Below are 21,010 nucleotides of genomic sequence, written 5' to 3'. Positions count from 1 at the left end.
CCTTGATGAAATATATGCTGTAACAGTTTATCTCACTGTTAAATCTATCTTTAGCAATTTTACACTTTTTTTTTACAGTGACAAAAGGGTAGTGGTAGATTAGATGATACCAATGAACCATTGAGAAGAAAAAAAAAACCAAGAAAATTTTGTTAAGGTACTCTAAGATATGGCTACAGAGACTAAATCTAGTGTAGTGAAGGGGAAACCTAGCAGTAATAATCAAGTTGGGTCATCTTCAAAACCCAAATTTGATTCATCAGTTATCAAGAAAAAGGTTATTCAGATCTCATCTAAGCCATCTGCAGATTCAAAGGGTAAATCTGCCATTAATGTATCTAAAACTGAGGTAAAGATTCTTGCTTTTTGAGAAATTTTGCTTTAATTGAGATCCATCTGTATAAAGATTGGATTTTTATGCTTCATATTTTGATATTCTTGAAAAATTGAGGTGCCCATAGGCAAAAGATTCTTGCTTTTTGATAAATTTTGTTCTAATTGAGATCTATTTAGTTCAAGTATTGGGGAAAGATTGAGGTTGTATCTGCAAAAAGATTGGATTTTTATGCTTCATATGTTGATGTTCTTGAAAAATTGAGGTGCCCATATGCAAATAATTCTTGCTTTTTGATAATTTTGTTGTAATTGAGATCCATTTAGTTCAAGTATTGGTAAAAGATTGAGGTTATATCTGCAAAAAGATTGGATTTTTATGCTTCATATGTTGATATTCTTGAAAAATTGAGGTGCCCATATGCAAATGATTCTTGCTTTTTGATAAATTCTGTTCTAATTGAGATCCATTTAGACATTTAGTTGTAATATTGGTAAATAGTTTGTCTATTGGTGAAAGCTTGAGGTTACATCTGCAAAAAAGATCATGTTTTTATGGTTCATATTTTGATATTCTTGAAAATTTGAGGTAAAAAGATCAACTTTTTATGCATCAAATGTGATATTCTTGAAAAATTGAGGTGCCCATCTGCAAATGATCATTGCTTTTTGATAAATTCTGATCTAATTTTGATCCATTTAGCTCTAATATTGGTAAATAATTTGCTTATTGAGTGAAAGATCGAGGTTACATCTGCAAAAAGATCAAATTTTTATGCTTCATATTTTGATATTCTTGAATCTATGAGGTAAAAGATCATCTTTTTATGCGCAAATTTTGATATTCTTGAATAATTGAGGTGCACATCTGCAAGAAGATCATTGGTTTTTTACAGTCAATCAATCTCAATGTTAAACTAGTGTTGATCTGTAATATGAATGTTCTGTATAAACTCTGCTCTATTCGAGATCTATTTCATAACAATATCAGTTAATAATTTGTCTATTGATAAAAGATTGAGGTAGCATCTGCAAATGATCGTCTTTTTATGGTTCAAATTTTGATATTCTTGAGGTAACATTTGCAAGAGATCATGCGTTTCTCGTGTTGCAAGTATTGATTACTAGTATTCCTTTTTCCTTAGGAGTAATTAAGGATTTCCCTTTCAACTCTCTTTATCGTCTCTAACACTGAGGTACTTCGTTTAAAAGAAAGATCATTACTTTCCTTGTTCTTCAAACTTCTGATATTCTAGAGTAGTTAAAAGATTCTTCATTTCCTGTCTTTGTTTGTCTTGTTTCGTGGGAGTGTGAGATTTCTTGTTGATTTGTTTTTCGTGTTGAATTGGATATTGTATTTTGAGTGAATAGGGTTAAACTAAGATGCATGTGTGACTTAGTAACTGTATTACGCTTAGGCCATGAATTTAGTTTTCTCTAAACACCAATTACCTTTAAATTGATAATTTAGAACATAAATGTATCTATATCTCAATTGGTTTCTTTGAGTTTTCTCATCCAACCCCACCTACTCATTACAATTATTTAGTTCTATAGAAATTAATCACCGAAGCTTATTCTGCTTTGACGATGATGACCTTAATTAGTTCTTTGAATCCTTATTGTCCAAGTAAAGGTGAAAGGAAAGACAACCTCAACTTCATCCAAGACCGTCACGAAAACGCAAACCAAAACTAGAGTGAAGAAAGTGTATTCCTTGGCTGGCCAGAAGTTTGATGTTCCTGAAGAGGTGATATAATCCTTATTTCCTTCATGATCTGTTTAACAATTAATTTAAATGGAAAACCGTACTGGTCCAAGATTTTAATATTGTGTTTTCTCTTCAACAGCGAGAACCGTTGAGGTTATTCTATGAATCATTGTCAAAACAGATACCTTCAAGTGAAATGGCTGAGTTTTGGTGAGTTTTCTTGACATTTGCCTCTGGATCTTCTACTTATAAAAAGAACAAAAAACTTGTCTTGCAACCTTATATCTGTAAGCTATGTGTAGAAATACACTTGTTCAGACTCTTCAAAAATATTATCGCACCCGTGTCGGATCCTTAAAAAATGCACTACTTTTGAAAGATCCTACACATGCTCGTCAACATTTTTGAAGAGTCCGAGCAACACAGAGTAGCAGTGTGCTTGCTTGTGTCTTCATTTCTCAATATTGTTAACTGCTCTTGAATCCACCTCAGCCACTTTCCCTGTATGAGACTCCACAACAGGATTAGGTCCTACCTAGTGGCTTTAAATTCTCACACTGCAGAGAAAAATCTTTCTTTTTCTTTTTTCATAAGAATAATGTCCGTGTCAACTTACGTGCACGTCACACTAATTCTACGAGGTACGTGCTACCTCCACCAGCATTGTTACCAGGTAAAAGGTCCACTAAGGTTTGGCAAGAGTGAAATCTTTTTTTTGTTACGAAACTATTACAACTTACCTCTTTCATATCAGAATATCATGTTGTAGACAGAGTAGGAACAAAGTTTGTTTTGAAGTGAAAGAAGATTAATATTTGTAGTAATTTTAGTATAAGAAAGGGGTTCTCAGAGATTTGGCTTAGGCTTCGATTTTACTTGTAGTTTTGGTAACAAATGCTAGAAAACACTTATATACTAGTCTAGGGAAGACTCTAGATAAACTAGCAGCACATACAAATTTAAGATACTGATTCAAGAAACTTCTAGATTTATGTTTTCATAAGAGAATCAGAATATTACACTTTCTTTTGACACTAGTCAACCTTGATGTGTTCGTGTGGTTGACATTCTGGAAGAACAAAAAATTGATCTTCGACACATATTTTATTCGTGATCTTAAATAGACACTTGATTTTCTCCCACTTCTCCAAAATGACGGTCTTTTTTGGAGTATATCCGCCCGCTGCTCATTAGTGTTGTTAAATCTGCTGAAAGTTTTTGCTAGCTGACTCTGATGAAGCGATCGGCATAGCAGACTGGATTCTTGGTTTCTCGCAATAGATTGGAAATGTAGCCCCTTCTGCTAGAAATACAAATTTTCAAGAATTCTTCTCATCCGTATTACTTCACGAGTTGATTCCATAGCCGAATTGTTCTCTCGTTTGGTTCAACTGAGGAAATGTAACAGTCTTTAGTTTCCTCGAACACCTAAAGACAACAGTTTTTCCGAGATACAAAATATAGCTAGATGTGCTCCTTATATCCAACTAGCTAGCTTTTTTTCTTCCTTTTATGTAGTCTAAGATGCCTTTTATTTTCGTTGAAGGTGCCGTAGAATGCATTTTCACTCAGCAATAAAATGAACTATTTTGGTTCCTTCATGAGTGTAGAAAGAATATTTACAAACCGAGTAATGTCAGGCCTTGTGTGTGCGAGATTGGAGATTTTGAGTATTAGGAAGCTGGAAAAATTTTACACCGCTTTGTTGTGTAAATGAGTGATCATGAAGGCCCATGGCCTAGGTTGGTGACTTCCATTATACTATGGAGGGCTATCCATGCCTAAGGTCTGGTTGAATTTGGATGAGTTGAAAATGGATTGAATAAAAGTTACTAGTATTGTTTTTATTGTCCTTTCATGCTTTCGAGTTTCCAAATAGAGTTGAAATAAGACTTTTGAGGCATGTAAAATGCAGGTTGATGGAGCATGGTCTATTATCACCTGAGAGATCAAAGAAGGCGTTCGAGAAAAAACAGAGAAAGCAAAAGCAAATTCGAATGGGGACTCCTATTAAATCTCCTCCTCCGCGACCATTCATTAGCAAAGCCGAGAGCTCAAAAAAGCCACAGCAAGCATCAAAGAACGGTGATATAAAGGCGAAGAAACGATTAAAAAGTGATAGTAGTGATGACGACGACGAGTTCATTCTAAGCCCAAAGAGAAGAAAAGGGTAAAAAAAAATGAACTCTGCATTTGCAAGAATGATAGACTGGAGGAGCCATTCTTGATTTTCTGTTATTATTGAAAATGAAAAAAATCAAATAAAATTTATAGTTTACCAATTTGTACAATAAACTTATAGTTGTTATAGAAACACAGTTTTCTGTATAATGTAATACTCTTTGCTTAGGTTTTTTCTCTCTTTCAAGGATTAGAAGATGAATACAAAAATTATATGTGTGTTTTTAAAAGCTCGTATTGGAGTTCGACTAAATCTGAATTTGCGCTGGAGGTCTCACACTCCCTAACAAAGGCGACTTTGTACTTTGAGGAGTTCAATCCGAGACCTCTAAGGATGAAAGAGTACTTACTACTCCACTACAATCCTTATTGGTTGTTTGGATACTTTGTTCATGGGAAGTTGCTACAACCTTTTAAATTTTAGTGTGTGTTTTTATCTTGTGGCATTTGGTATTCGAAAGTCATTAGTCTGATTAATTCAAATTCATATCGAGTAAATTCACCAAGAACGGTAGGTAAATCAATATGGTATTTTAAATTTCCTTGAGAAAGAAATTTTCAAAACTAAATTATGTGCTAGTATGTATGGAGTTTAAAAGTGATCACTTTAATCATTTGTCTTATATACACATTTTGAAGTGATCACTACATATTTTCACAGTATATATTAAGGACTATTTCGATTACGTGATATATATTAATGTTTAAAACTGTCTAAGAGACCAAAAAAAATATTGATCTTTAGGTTTCATTGGTTATAATGTTTTCCTAAAATTGCTTCTCTAACTTGATTTTGATTTAAAATTTGTTATTTGATTTTGAGTTTGACTTGTGTCGCTTCGTTAAAATTAAGGACAAATTTGTTCCAAAATATAATGGAAGGGATAAATTTGAACCAAAAGTATAACGGGAGGGGTATATTTGACCCAAAAACATAACAATCGGTATATTTGAACTATTCTAATAATACATGGGTGTATTTGACACTTTTTCGTAACATCAATGGGGTTTGGAGAAGATAGGATGTATGCAGACCTTACCTCTATCGTTGCAGGATAGAGAGGTTGTTTATGCTAGACCCTCAACTCAAAAGAAACTTAAGGGAACGATGACAAGGATCATATTTGTGGGTTAGAGAGACTGTTTCTAATAGACCCTCAATTCAAAAGAAACGTAACAGGAAGACAACTTCTTAAAAAATTCACTTTATGTATGGGGTTCTCCCAGAGCAACATCCTTAGAGTTCATTGATGGTATTTTAAACTTGCATCTTGAATGAATTTGGAAACAATTTGGGTGGCTCAATGCCTTTAAAAATGAGGCATATACCTTAGGCCCCCAAAATTATTTTTTTTAGTAATAGTAAAATTATTATAAGCTTTTTTTAACAAAAAAAAAAAACTATATTTTTTAATTTATTTATCATTTTTTTAGTTTGTTTCGAAACATTAAAGAATGTTTCTTTTTTATGGATCAATTTTTAAATTTAACTTCCACATGATATGTTTAAGACCACAAGATTAAAAAATATTTTGGTATATATATCTTTAGTTTAAGACCATAAAAAATAAAACTTTTTTAATTAAAAAGAAAGAAATAACTTGAATCTCAGATATAAAAAAAATTAATTAAAATTTAGACCTCCAATTTATTTTTGGCTTTAGGTCACTAATTAGCTTGAGCCGCTCCGTGGATTATGTGAATTGATTATGTAATTATGGTGGCTCAGGTGTTGTAATACCTCTGCCCCATGTGATAAAAATGTTTATCAATTTACTACATCAACTAAGAAATTCAATTTATCACACAACCTTAGTCAATTAGGATGCTACTTGCTTTAGGTTTCCATAGCTTGGGCATGGGTCAACAAATCACATTATGTGTCAACAAGATCACAAATTTACCGCCTACTTTATATGATTTATCTTTTTTCCTTTTCTAGATTATTTTAGAGCAATCGAAGGTTCAGATTGATGAAATGATAAATCAACTGAAACAAAGGAGTATCAGTCAATCTAGTGCGGACCTGTTTGAAATGATTGGGAAATTGGAGCAAGCAAAATCTTATTTGCTTGTTGAAAGTAAAAGACAATTCTTAGTTTACGTGTTCTTATTTGTCAACACTAGTCTTTATTAACTACTAAAAAATTGCTAAAAATCGATCGACAGAATAGCGACGAACGGTGTCGCTCCAAAAAGCGACGCCATTTGCCACATTGTCCGTCACTTTTTAATAAAAATAATTATTTTTAAAATTATTTTACAAAAAGCGACGGACAACATCTCTTAGTCCGTCACTTTTTTTTGCGGATTTTTGAGTCAAATAGATCGAGGGGTAGGCGGTGATTAAAAAATGTTATATATATAATTAATAATTATTTATTTAATATATATAAAGACACATTCCATCACTTTTTATTAAAACTAATTATTTATAAATCAAATAATAACTTTATTTTATTTATTTTAATAATTATTTATTTAAAAAAGCGACGGACAACATCTCTTAGTCCATCGCTTTTTGGTCAAAATATTAGGTCAAACATTTTGAAAAAGCGACGGACAACGTCTCTTAGTCTGTCGCTTTTTGGTCGGTCAAATATTTTTAAAAAAGCGACGGACAAAGAGACGTTGTCCGTCACTATTTTAAAATTATGTTGAACCAAAAACGAGGTTTTGCCCATTTTCCCATCTCTCTTTCTCTCTTTTCTCTCTTCTCTCTCTTCTCTCTAAAACTAGACCGCTGCACCGTCGCCGCCCCACTTCGACATCGCCCTTCGCTCCCATAGCAATAGTCTCGTCGTCACCTTACCCCATCGGCGCCGCCACCCGCTATCCCCATTGCCTTTTTTCCTTAGCTTGTTAAAGTTAGAGTTTAATTATTATTATTTTTTCAATTCTAGTAATATTTGATTTGTTATTAGTTTGTTGAATTGTGTTATTTAATTGTTAATTTATACATTTGATTATTGTTGGTTAGGGAGAGAATTGGAGATATTTGATTTTAGGGTGGTTTTGTCCGTCACTTTTTTGAGGTTTTCAAAATTTAATTTAGAGAAAAGTGACGGACTGCGTCGCTTTTCGGAATTTTTTTTAAAAATAAAGTTGACGGACCACTTTGTCCGTCACTTTTTAAGATTTAAAAAATTATAAATTAAAAATAAACGACGGACTGCGTCGCTTTTCGGAATTTTTTTTAAAAATAAAGTTGACGGACCACTTTGTCCGTCACTTTTTAAGATTTAAAAAATTATAAATTAAAAATAAACGACGGACTGCGTCGCTTTTTGGAAATTAAAAAAAATAAAAATTATGAAAAAATGACGGACGACATTGCATTATTCAAGAAAATATATATTTAAAAAAATGACACAGTCCGTTGCTTTTTGAAAAGCATCGAACCTGACTGCATCACTTTTCCATCGATTTTGACAAAAAAAACACAGTCTGTTACTTTTGGCCGTTGTTTTTTGCATGACCTTTAGTAATGACTTTCGATCCTTTTCTTTCGGCGGGGTTTTTCGATGACTTCCCTATGGAGTTTCAACAATCAGCCCTAATAGATGTTCCTCGCTTAAAAAATAGCCTTAAGGCTTCAATAACCATCCCATGTGGTTGATGGTCGGCAGGTGGCAATGTTGACACGAGCTGCCTAAGTGGGTGATAATTCAAGATGGATGCATTTATGAGACCCTTATAAGCACCATTTTGTTTTGATGACCCCTTTACCCATCCCTTCGTTTACCACAGTTGAAACTTAATGATCAACAATTGCTAGAAATTAATAGTGAGCGTGTTAACACCTTAATGCAAGGAAGTCCTCCTGAGAGCTTCGTAAGGTCACAAATGTTCCGTTATGTAGGTATACCAGTGACTTTGATAAGTTCAAAGTTATTTGGACTTGGCAATATTAATACATGTTCAGGTGTGTTGATTAACACTATGGAAGGACTTGGATTAATCCTATCTTGGTCATAGCTAAGGCTCAAGTTTCCGCTTAAGCCTATGATTCACTTGTCTTATCAATGGAAATCGTTTAGATAGAAGTATAAACTTTTTATCACGACCAATGAGGCAGGTTAAGTATTGTTTAGTTTATGAACACTATGTTTTAATTATTATAATTTCAATCTAATTATATTTTTCCTTTTCTAGATTATCTATGAAGCAATTGAAGGTTCGGATTGATCAAATGGTACATCAGTTGAAATAAAGGAGACTTGATCAAATCTATTATGGACTTGTTTGAAATGATTGGGAAATTGGTGCAAACAAAGTTATATTGCCTTGCTGGAACTAAAAGATAGTTCTATGTTTTTATGTATTAAATCTAGTCTTTATTAGTATCTTTTATTGATTTACGAGCTATGCATGTTGGGTAGCAACAACCATCCTGATGCAGCTCCACGCACCCGTGTGTACTTTTCATGCATTTCTTATGGATTTTCAATAGTTAGCCCAAATTGACCCCCTGGATACTTTCGATTCACTTCTTACAAAGTTTTCAATGCTCTTTCTACGTATTTGCACCAAACAACATGCTTCTCAGTTTACTTTCGATTTCATTCTTATGAGTGTTTTTGATTCTGTTCCTATGGTTTGCACCAAGCAGCCCCAACGGATGCTTTTGAATTTACAGGGCTTCAACAAGCAGCCCACGTGATTGATGATCAATAGGTGGTAAAGTTCAACTAAAAACCCATGTGGATGATACTCCAATGAGAATATTTTTAGGAATCAACTATTGACTGCCTTTTTGTTCTGATGACTCGTCATTTAAACTTGAGGATCATATATTTCTAAAATTTGATTTTAAATCTTACAGCGAGAAAGTCCTCCTAAAAGCTTTATAAACTCACCAAGTGAAGTTAGCACTCTAGTGTCATTGATGGGGTCAAATTTACTATAGTTATCAATACCACTACTTGCTCAGGATTGTTAACTCATACGATCATGTTGGAAACCACACCATCCCTATTTTGGCCAACATATGAGCGCAAGTTTTTGGATTATTCAACAATTCACTATCTTTATCAATGAAATTTTTTTGGACGAGGCACAAGCCTTTTATTTTCACTGCTAAACAACGTATGTAATTTTTATTTTAGTTCATGATGAACATGTTTTAATTTTCATTATTTCACTCTAATAATTTTTTATTTCTATTTGACATATTGTCTAAACAATCGGGTCCTTCTCATCAACCTGGTCATGAATGAGCCCATCGAAAAAGGTGATACTAGTGCTAATACCATTCATTAAATTAGAGATTGACTTATTTTTATGTTGATTATATTTGAATATTCTCTTGTCAATTTTTGTGATGCTACAATGATACTATATGACTCAGAATTCCTTAAAACATTTTTGTAAAGCTTGATTGGGTATGGTAGGCCCGATCGTGATCACTCATCACAATTTTTATTTTTGTGTTTTTGCGGGTCTCTTATGCTTTTTTTTTGCCATAATATAATTCTCTTTGTACAACACTTTTGGTATCTTCTCTTTCTTTACTTTTTGGATTCCATAATCACTTTTAAAATTTCTTAATTTTAAAGATGTGAATTTCACAAGAACAAGATGAGTTTCAAAATTCATAACATATAATCAAATCAATTTTATTTTTTACGAAATTTGAGATTTAAGTTTGTTGTGATGTGATGAACAAATCCTAGTATGTTTGAAACTTCAATTTTCTTTCAAAGAACCCCGATTTCAAAAAATGTGCTTGCATATTCTTCAAATTCTTCAATCACCATCAATGGTGAATAGTTTAATTTAGCTCAAAACATGTTGTAATCTCATTTCTAGACTCAATCAGTACTAGAGAACACAAATCTAGTATTAGAAACTCAAACAAAACATAAATCATACAAAATAATTGGGTTTTTTTAGATTTTTTTTATTCTAGATTATGCAACGATTCACCTGTCTTATCAATGGAAAGTGTTTGGGGCGAAACACATGCCTTTTATTTTCATCAATGATGAAAATATGTGTTTTTTCTTTTAGTTTATGAATGAACATGTTTTAATTTTCATGATTGCACTCTAATTAGCTCTTTCTTGGATAGTGTCTGAATGAGTTGGTCCTTCTAGTCGAGTCATTTAGAGAAAGAGATACTAATTCCTTCATCTTGCTCCCTATTTCTTAATTATTCAAAGAGTTGTTAACAGTATGTTATTTTGGTTTCTGAATCTCTCATTTAAGTTCAGGTCTTGGTAGGACCATTGCGTTGGAAAAAATCACTAACAAGCTGACTCAAAGGAAGAAAAAACACTACTTCCTCATTAAGGCAAAAGAAAGGGAAAAAAATACTACAATTCTATGAGGACTTTGTTCAAGTCAATGAATGTGATGATATACCATATGAATTAAAAATGAGAAGTGAGCGAGATTGTTGCATGAATGTTAATACATTTCACATGACCCATCTTTTATTATTTCTTAGTAAGACTAGTTCTTCCTAGATACAAATGTATCGTCAGTCTATCTTATTTTGTCCTTTCCTTTTTTTACATATCTAGTTAGAAATTACCAGGTTTGTTCTTTACAATTCAGATACAAATAATTTCACTTGATTGTTGTATATGTTTTGACAATGATGATTCATAAGGTAAAGAATAGAAGAAGAAAAGGATAATTGGATATACGTTCTGGTAGCTCAAGATTATATTGTTAACTAAGATCGAAAGATTCAACTAAAAAGGGAGAATGATTTTGGATTAAAAAAACTTGATTATAAAAGAAGACTTCTTGAATTGGATGTTTTTGGGTTAGGTTACAACTTACAAATGACTAAGGACATCCTTATTTATACTTAAGTAAGGAGGGTTCTAGATACATCTACAAGAACAATCTAGATAACCTTATTTTCTAACTATCTAACAAAAAATCTAGAATATTCTATAATTAAGTATAAATATCTAATTCTCTAGAACATCTACATATTTCTTGAACATATACTAAAGGTATCATTCTACAGAACTCTAGAAAATTTCACAAAATATCTAGGATTGTTTGTACCTCCTAAAATCATCTTTATTTTTCACACAAGCCCTTAAAAGTGATTTTTAAAAACTACCCCATACTTATCGTGGAAGAACTCAAATGAAGCTTTGAACCACGCCTTGGTGAAAATTTCAACAATTTCTTCCCGAATCCTCTTGCTTTCTCAAATGATGAAGATTTTCCGTTATCAATTAGTCATGTAAACAAATATAAATATATACTAACAAACTTTTAATTCATGTAATGAACCGGCTTCACAATATCTACTTTTGGCCTTTGCGAACCAAGTGAGTCATGAGTCATGACTTTATCGAGTTTCATGTTGTAGAGTTTTCGAGCTCCTCCTTTCTCTTAACTTCTCTATAAGTATACCATCCTAAATGTATTACTTTATAACACTCTAGAAAATTCCACTAAATATCTAGAATTGTTATACCTCAAATAAATCATCTTTATTTTTCACACATAGAATAACCAAAAAATACACGATAAGTAATATCAAAAGAGTCCGGATTTCCATTTGAATGAATCATTAAACATATCATGAAGAAAACAAGAGGAACATCAAACTTTGGTTGTTTTTCCTTTTACCTTTACTTAGACAATAAGGATTCAAAGTTAGCAAGCTTCATTCAGGCACCAATGTCTATACAGCTAAATAATTAATGGGCAGGTTTGATTGAATTTGGACGAGTTGAAAATATATCGAATAAAAATTAGTACTAGTACTGTTAACTAAAAAATAAATTTCAGTTGACTTTTTTTATGTTGTACTGAAAATATGATAAAAGGATTTCCAATGACTACACCATTTTGATAATTTTCTTTACTCTCCAAAAATACACTTAAAATGTGGGGTTATTTATATATTTTAAACCCCAATTAAAACAGCATTGAAATGAAATGAACTAGTCAATTGAAAAACACAAAATAAGAGAGAGTCTAGCTTCATTTTCTCTACTAAGATCTCATTCACTTGTTTCTTAACTTCCATCAGATTAGTTTCTTGATTATAATAAACTTGGATTATAAATTTTTGGGGTATCGAATTATCGATGATGATTCTGGTGAGTTGCTTCCTTTGCAATCTACTTGGGGGTTGATGATTAGGGTAGAAGGTAATTAGTAGGTAGCCGAATGTTGTCTAGTTCACTTATCATTATCTGTTGTTTTCTTTGCTTCAATTCACATATTATTTTGTTGTTGTTGCTACCTATTCTCTTCTTAGTTATTTTCAGCATGGCTTCTTGCTTTTGTATTTTCTTTACATCCCATCTTCATCTTTTTATATGTTTATTTATGTCGATCGAGGGTCTATTATGAAACAATCTATTTACCTTCATAAGGTAGGGGTAAGGGTAGTAAAATTATCCGCGCTTCACGCGGGAATTTAATATCATGGAATTTATAAAATAATACTTAAAACCTATTAGTCATTAAAACTAAAACACTATATTGTCTTACATACAAGATTACGCAGTAACAAACAGTAATAATGTAAAGGAAAATGAAAATTATTACATCTTATCATTTATCATTAATAACATAAGCATAAATTAATGACTGTTAAAATACATATCAGGATTTGTAACATAAGCAATGTGTCAGTGAGCCACTCAACAAGAGCAAAATACACAAATATTTAATTGTGAAGAAGAAGAAGAGATTCAGAATTTTCGTTGTTTTAAAATGAGTGGAAATCCCTCTATTTATAGACAACAAAGGGTAGTGTGAACAAATGTTTATTGTGCCTTATCGGAAAGGTTACAACTATTTGGATATGTTGCAAACCTTCAGAAAGGTCACAACCTTTCATAAAAGTCACAACTTTTCATAAAAGACTCAATTCTTCATTAACGTCGCAACTTTTCATGAAAGGGGAAGACTAATTTTGGAAATAAATATATTTAAAGGGAATTTTGGTTTGTGGTGGCGCCACGTAGGTGGGCCTAAGATTCTCTTTTATATATATGTGTGTGTGTGTGAGATATGATAGTAAATAAGTAAAACAAAATGTTTATAAAATAAACTATTTTGAAGCAAACTTCCTGACAATCTAAATCAAATAAGTAACATTGATAAATAAAGTCATTCTTTTGTCTTGAGCATCATAAAACTAAATCGTGACAATTCTCTAACTCTTGAGAAGTTTAATAATTTTGGAAAAAGATATTCAATAGCATATATCTACATCAAAAGAGAAATTGTTAATAAAAACAAATAAATTTAGACTACATCATGTTAACTTCATATACTGGAACATTACATGCTAATGCATATATTAAGCAAAAACAAAAATTATTATAAACAAATAAATTTAGACTACATCATGTTAACTTCATATACTGGAACATTACATGCTAGTGCATATATTAAGCAAAAACAAAAATTATTATATCATCAAAATTATTTTCCTCAAGTACTCGAGGTTATGAAATATACTCTCTTAGGATAGAACGATTTACTTCATCAGAATAGTGGTACCTCATATTCCGCTAAACTTCGAACTCACTCAATGACAATAAATCACACGAATTTTTTTTAAAATGCAAGAAGAAGAAGAGTATAAGGTTAAAAAAATTGTGGTTGAAAAATGAGAGGAAGCCCCTCTATTTATAATCAACAAAGGGTATTATGAACAAGTGTTTTTGTGTCTTATCTGAAAAGTCATGACCTTTTCGAGAAGTCACAACCCTTTGGAAAAGTCACAATTTATTGAAAAAGCCACAACTCTTTGAAAAAGTCACAACTCATCGAAAAATCACAACCCTTTAAAAAAAGTCACAACTTATTGGAAAAGTTACAACTCATCGAAAAAGTCACAATCTAAGTTAGAGATATTATAGTAATTTAACATTCAAGTTAGGAATTCATGCTTTTAAGGTAACTAGATTTATCGCACATGCGTTGCACATGGTTGCTTCGTCTTAAGATTGATACATGTATGATAATCTATTGGTACTATATTTGGCACAATTAGCTTTCGGGTTCACCATAAGGCGTCAGCCCGAGGTGTTGAGTTTTAGTCACATGCTTTTAAGGTAATATAGATATAGATAGATAGATAGATAGATATAGATAAATATAGATATAGATATAGATATAGATATAGATATAGATATAGAAGATGATGTTTGTTTTTCTAAAGTTAAGGAATGCATGTGCACCCCCACCTATACATGTAGGTCCGGCTCTGCTTGAGACCTGATGACTTTTCTCCAATAGGCCATGCCCTTGGGGGCTAGTAGCTATCCTTGCCTTTGAGTACCAAAGGCGAAAACTCTGAAAATGTAAAACCTCTTTTGTAACAAGCTCTTTACATTTCCTAGTAGATCTATTCGGCGTGAATTTGAATTGATTAGTCCAGTAAATTTTGACTATGGAATGTCTAAATAGCTTGAGATCGCATAAGTGTATAAAACGATAGTTGATTTAATTTGAATCTTTCTTGATCACATGAGAAACTAGAATAGGAGTTCAAATTTATCAATCTTGCAAATGCATAGCAATTTTTTCTACACTTTTCTTTTCTTTGCACACTGGAAATTCACAAGAATTACCAAATATCATATATATAAAGCCATGCTGCTTACATTCTTCATAGAAAAAGGTTGCCTCGAAGCCTTCATAAAAATGCACTACTTGGAAGGATCAGACACACACCCAACGACAAATTTAAAGAGTCTGAATGATCTAGTCTAGCCTAGCACGTAAAAGAAGAGTTCAAAAGTGGTGGGGGACGATGGAAAAGAGACACCAAACTTGGTACATAAGGGATAACAATTGCAGAGCTAGACAGAGGAAATACACTCAACAGCATTCCAGTTGCTACATCAATAAAGATTTCACTCTCACTCATAATTTGAATCACCAACATGTCATCAGTAACAATTGAGACGAACCACGAGTTCGTGATGCTTATATTGTAAGCCATATTAGGAACAGTCACATTGAACTCATTCTTCCAAGAATTGAAGCTACTCAAATCAGTACTAGTGTCCGCAATATATACCTTGATCAAGAGGGAGCAAATAGGACCATAACTTATGTTTACCAAACAAAGGTTTCCTCCCTTTTCTGCTATCCTAGATACATACCGACCTCCTCCTTCTAGGCTATCGAGTTCAGCTGGAACCATAGTCGTAACAACTTCTTCTTTAGATACATCAAAACATATGAGGCTTTTAATGATCTTACTCCGACAACGTGGCAGAGTACAACTCTCCATGTACCAATATAATACCCCCTTCACATGTACACCCTTCTCATGTCTCGTATAAAATTTTGTATCAGGAATTGCTTTCAGAGACCTCCACGAACGGTCAGTTCCAACAGTAAAAACTAATGGTTTAATCTCAACAGATTCAAATCCTTCACCGTCTTCATGAAAAATAACCACCTTGTATTCATATGAAAGCTGGCAAAACCCGAAGCCAACTGCAGCAAGACAGAGTGGAACAAAACGATTTTCATATGTATATGGTGGAGTAGTGAAATACTCTTCAGTCAGAGGATTGCAGACATGGAGACGAGCATTGCAACTCCAGAAACAGACAAAACCATTCACAGAATTTACTGTTATCACTTGTGGTGGAAATTCCAATACATCATCTAATGTATACATGTATTTAGTCTCCCAAATGTCATCAGGAGGATAGTTTGGAAAACTACTGTGCCATTCCAATGCAGAAACTGTAACGGAACGTGTACCATCAATACGGACAATAACAACGGCTTCCAATTGTGAGAACGATGATGATGATTTTAATATTCCGCATTCAACGTGTGAGTAGGCAAAACTCCCACTATAGATAATCGAACACCACTGCATACATACTTTCTTTAAAGTTTCAAACAAATCTTTGCAAGGTACTCTTTGTAATATCTCAACGACAACTTCTTTGGGTATAGAAATGTTGACATGTTGCTTTTTCGTTGTCTTTGAGACCTGCATTCTTTCTTTCTATCCAAAGTGCCCCTACTAATCAAGGAAACAAAGTATTTTAACGAAATATTGAAATCAATATTCATAATAGTAGCCTACATAGAATGAATTTTGAAGATGTTTTCATGTTACATTTCTTTTGAGTTACACATTACCGGTGGATGCTATAGCCGCTATCACTATGGCTGCAGGGTGGGAATGAAGGTCGAATGGGGGCGTGTGCAATAGTATTCTTACTTTCTCTCGATCACTTCAATGCCTATAGTTTGAGAGATAAGAGAAAAGCCCTCTCTCGTATTCGAATATGGGTGAGAAATGGTTCCATCTTGCCAATAAACTTTCCCTAGCCTTCGATTAACCTTATACTCATAAAGGGTCTTACGATCGGGAGAACTACCTAAGTAAAGAAAAATAGTGTTCTTTCTAAGAGTCGGCAAGTGACTTTTACTCCTACTTTAAACTACTGTGTGCCTATTTGGAGCTTTTCACAGCCAAAGTCAAAGGTTTGTTGGTGGCAAGATCGGCATGACTTCTAGTCGGTGTTGACTTTAACCGCACCTGAACTACCCAGAAACAATCTCTCTATCACGCAAATATTACTTATTTTTTATAATAAAGAGACATATATGATCCCTGCCATCTTGCCTTTACGTTTCTTTTGAGTTGAGGATCTACCAGAAACAACCTCTCTACCGATTAGATACACCAGCACACAAAGGACATAATAACCACCAGCCCATCCGATTAATTTGGTATAGGATGATTCTACAATTTTTCTTTCTAATTGAAGATATGATATAATTAAAACATGTATCAATGTAAAAGGGCAGTATAAAATAACGAGACCACGACGATGACAACAACAACAACTTATATAGTGTAATTCCTGGGATCTGGGGATGGTGGTGTATTGTACGTAGCCTTACCCCTACCTTATGAAGGTAAAGAGATTGTTTCATAATAGACCCTCGATCGACTTAAATAAACATATAAAAAGATCAAGATGGCATGTAAAGAAAATACAAAAGAAAGAAGTCATGTTGTAGAGCTTGTAGCAACAACAACAAAATAATGTGAATTGAAGCAAAGAAAACAACGGATATTGATAAGTGAACTAGACAACATTCGGCTACCTACTAATTACCTTCTACCCTTATCATCGACCTCCAAGGATATTGCAGTAAAGAAACAAGTGAGTGAGATCTTACACTTAGTAGAGAAAATAAAGCTAGAATCTCTCAAATTTTGTTTTTTTTCAATTGACTAGTTCTTTTCATTTGATTTTTTCTGTTTTAATTGGGGTTTAATTAAAATATATACCCCACATTTCAAGTGTAATATTTGGAGAGAGGAGAAAATATCATCAAAATGGTTTAGTTACGGTATATATAGCAAAGTCGAAATAATCCCAAAAATATAGTAATATTTTTTTAGAGTACTGACATGTTTAAAATCACGAGATTAAAGAGCATTTTGATGTATTTAACATATTTTTACTTTTAAACCACAAGATTCAATTTTTTATTTATTTTTAAATTTTTTTTGTGTCAAATCAAAATAGACCAAATAAATTAAAACTAATGAAGTAATGTATAAATGGGGCCCTCAAGCATGTGCTTTAGTGGCTTCACATTGAAGTCTGCCCTGCTAATAGAACTTTCTTTTGTAATAATTTTGATTGATTATTTCTAATATTTCTTCTTTAATTGAAAAACGATGTGTGTCGCATGTGTGACACATATCAACTTTTATAAATTTGTAGAACGATTTTTATGAAAGTATGTGTGTAATAAATACTAAAATGCAACAATCCCAAATAAATTTTTAGAAGTCTGACAACAAACACCAAATAAGAAGTGTATTTCATGTCTTAATTTAATTTTCTTTTAAACAATCAATTATAATTTTTAACTTTAGTTAATAGTTAGCAAATTTCCAATAAAGTCACAAATGACTAATTTGTGCCCTAATAGAAGTACACACTTACAACAATAAGTTAAATAAAAAGAATTAGTTGGCACCCGTATATTTGTATAGAAAAACATATATTAAAATTAGATATTTAGTCTTCAAGATTATATTTGAAATCCTTCTTTTCTTTTGGATGCAAAAGTAAGCTCTTTGTAAAAACAAATTAATCTATACGAGGTTTATCATTTTCAATAACAATCAACGGATAATGTAGCATTCGATTGATCACTAATGACTCAAACATGAGCACTAAGCTAAATTTAAAATAAAAATGTGAAATAGGACTCTAGCAGGATTCAGACCCTGGTCTCGTCAATGATTACTTTGGCTTGTACCAGCGGTGCACAAGGGCACTCATATGCTCCTCATAGGTGTACTATTAATTATATCATAGCTCCTGTCAGTTTTTTAAGATATACATATATACACATATTTTTTTATAAAAGTTAATGGATGCACGTGCATTTTCACCTATACATGTGGCTCTTCCTCTGTATAGGGATCTGACTCCTCTTTGGAAAAGAGAATTTTTTTAATAATATATTTATGGATCAATATATTGCTATGATTATGATATTGCTAATCTTTTATGAAATATTAAATATCCAAATCATAATTAGAATCTTATTCTAATCAATTAAATCTAACTATTAATATTTGCTTATTCCATTTGTCTCCGATTCAAATAAGAACTTGACGAAAAAAGGAGAGAAGGGATATGGAAAGGATCCGGATCTGGATCCATTAAGTATTATTTCGATTAGGTGATATATACAAAATACCATTTTGATCATTTTCTCCCCTCTTCAAAAATACACTTAAAATAATGTAGGGTATATATTTTACTTAAACCCCAATTAAAACAGAAAACATGAATTGAAATGAACTAGTCAATTAAATAAAAAATACAAAATAAGAATGAGTCTAGCTTAATTTTCTCTACTTAGATCTCACTCACTTGTTTGTTTCTTAACTTCCATCAGATCAGTTTCTTGATAATACTACACTTGATGATTACAAATCTTGGGGTATTGATGATGATTAAGGTGAGTTGCTTCCTTTACTGGAATCTCTTTGGAGGTTGAGGATTAGGGTAGAATGTAATTAGTAGGTAGTCGAACGTTGTCTAGTTCACTTATTATCATATTTGTTGTTTCATTTGCTTCAATTCACATATTATTTTGTTGTTGTTGTTGCTACCTGATCTCCTATTAATTAGTTGTTTTCAGCATGGCTTCTTGCTTTTGTATTTTCTTTACATGCCAATTGCCATCTTGATCTTTTTATATGTTTACTTGAGCCGAGAGTCTATTGGAAACAGTCTCTCTACTTTCATAAAGGTAGGGGTAAGGCTACGTACACACCACCATCCTCAGATCCCACTGGTGAGATTACACTACGTATGTTATTGCTTTTTGACTTTGATGCATGTTTTAAACATAGCATATCTTCAATTAGAAAGAAAGAAAAATACTTTCTTCAATGTAATAGGAGAACATCTTCTTCAACATTTATTCTATGTAGGCTACTATTATGAATAATATTGATTTTAATATTTCGTTAAAATACTTCATTTTCTTGATTAGTAGGGCATTTTATATAGATAGAAAGAAAGAATGCTGATCTCAAAGACAACAAAAAAGCAACATGTCAATATTTTTATACCCAAAGAAGTTGTTGTTGAGATATTACAAAGAGTACCTTGCAAAGATTTGTGTGAAACTTTAAAGAAAGTATGTATGCAGTGGTGTTCGATTATCTATAGTGGGAGTTTTGCCTACTCACACGTTGAATGCGGAATATTGAAATCATCATCGTTCTCACAATTGGAAGCCGTTGTTATTGAAATGACAAATGATGGACGTTCCATCACAGTTTCTGCCTTGGAATGGCACAGTAGTTCTGATGAAAATTGGGAGACTAAATTCATGTATACATTAGATGATGTATTCGACCACCCAAGAATTATGATAACGGTGAATTCTGTGAATGGTTTTGTTTGTTTTTGGAGTTGCAATGCTCGTCTCCATGTGTGCAATCCTCTGACTGAAGAGTATTTCACTACTCCATCATATACATATGAAAATAATATTTCTGTTCCACTCCGTCTTGTTGCAGTTGGCTTCGGGTTTTGCCAGCTTTCATATGAATACAAGGTGATTGTTCTTCATGAATATATTGATGCAGGGACTAAACCATTAGTTTTTACTGTTGGAACTGACCGTTCGTGGAGGTCTCTGAAAGCAATTCGTGATAGAAAATTTCATTCAAGACATGAGAAGGGTGCAAATGTGAAGGGGGTAATATATTGGTATATGGAAAGTCATACTCTGCCACTTTGTGGGAGTAAGAGCATTAAAAGCCTCCTATGTTTTGATGTATGTAAAGAAGAAGTTTTTACGACTATGGTTCCAGCTGAACTCGATAGCCTAGAAGAAGGAAACCGGTATGTGACTAGGATAGTAGAAAAGGGAGGAAACCTTTGTTTGGTAAACATAAGTTATGGTCCCATTTTCTCCCTCTTGATCAAGGTATATATTGCGGACACTATAAATGATTTGAGTAGCTTCAATTCTTGGAAGAACGAGCTCAATGTGAGTGTTCCTAATATGGCTTACAATATAAATATGACAGAGTGGTTCATCTCATATGTTACTGATGACATTTTGGTGATTCAAATTAGATGTGAGAGTGTAATCTTTATTGATGTAGCAACTGGAATGCTGTTGAGTGTATTTCCTCTGTCTAGCTCTGTAATTGTTATCCCTTATGTACCAAGTTTGGTGTCTATTTTCCATCGTCCCCGCCACTTTTAAACTTTTCTTTTACGTGCTAGACTACTATAGTCCTAGACTAGA

The 21,010-nt window shown here is 32.7% G+C and overlaps 3 protein-coding genes across 3 annotated transcripts; 2 read left to right on the top strand and 1 right to left on the bottom strand.

Moving 5' to 3' along the window:
* LOC102584556 (uncharacterized) lies at window positions 1-4,393 on the top strand. The gene is made up of 4 exons (XM_006340197.2): window positions 1-349; window positions 1,970-2,083; window positions 2,184-2,254; window positions 3,960-4,393. The coding sequence occupies exons 1-4, from the start codon at window positions 170-172 to the stop codon at window positions 4,216-4,218; spliced, it is 624 nt and encodes a 207-aa protein (XP_006340259.1). The 5' UTR covers window positions 1-169; the 3' UTR covers window positions 4,219-4,393.
* A 10,546-nt stretch (window positions 4,394-14,939) lies between these two features.
* LOC107058052 (putative F-box protein At3g21120) lies at window positions 14,940-16,190 on the bottom strand. The gene has a single exon (XM_015303349.1). It carries the CDS (start codon window positions 16,188-16,190, stop codon window positions 14,940-14,942), a length of 1,251 nt encoding a protein of 416 aa, XP_015158835.1.
* A 3,809-nt stretch (window positions 16,191-19,999) lies between these two features.
* On the top strand, window positions 20,000-20,968 carry LOC107058051 (uncharacterized). The gene has a single exon (XM_015303344.1). The coding sequence runs from the start codon at window positions 20,000-20,002 to the stop codon at window positions 20,966-20,968; it is 969 nt and encodes a 322-aa protein (XP_015158830.1).
* The last annotated feature ends 42 nt before the right edge of the window (window positions 20,969-21,010 follow it).

Source organism: Solanum tuberosum, unplaced genomic scaffold (genome assembly GCF_000226075.1).
Source record: "Solanum tuberosum cultivar DM 1-3 516 R44 unplaced genomic scaffold, SolTub_3.0 scf00017, whole genome shotgun sequence".
Lineage (NCBI taxonomy): Eukaryota > Viridiplantae > Streptophyta > Magnoliopsida > Solanales > Solanaceae > Solanum > Solanum tuberosum.
This window is presented reverse-complemented; position numbering and strand designations above follow the sequence as displayed.

What these genes read in the sequence shown, in the direction of transcription:
- LOC107058051 (XM_015303344.1), top strand. Translation starts at nt 20,000, where the DNA reads ATGACAAATGATGGACGTTCCATCACAGTTTCTGCCTTGGAATGGCAC.
- LOC107058052 (XM_015303349.1), bottom strand. Translation starts at nt 16,190, where the DNA reads ATGCAGGTCTCAAAGACAACGAAAAAGCAACATGTCAACATTTCTATA.
- LOC102584556 (XM_006340197.2), top strand. Translation starts at nt 170, where the DNA reads ATGGCTACAGAGACTAAATCTAGTGTAGTGAAGGGGAAACCTAGCAGT. An exon ending in AGTTTGATGTTCCTGAAGAG is followed by an intron (nt 2,084 to 2,183) that starts GTGATATAATCC and finishes TCTCTTCAACAG; the next exon opens with CGAGAACCGTTGAGGTTATT. An exon ending in AGTGAAATGGCTGAGTTTTG is followed by an intron (nt 2,255 to 3,959) that starts GTGAGTTTTCTT and finishes TGTAAAATGCAG; the next exon opens with GTTGATGGAGCATGGTCTAT.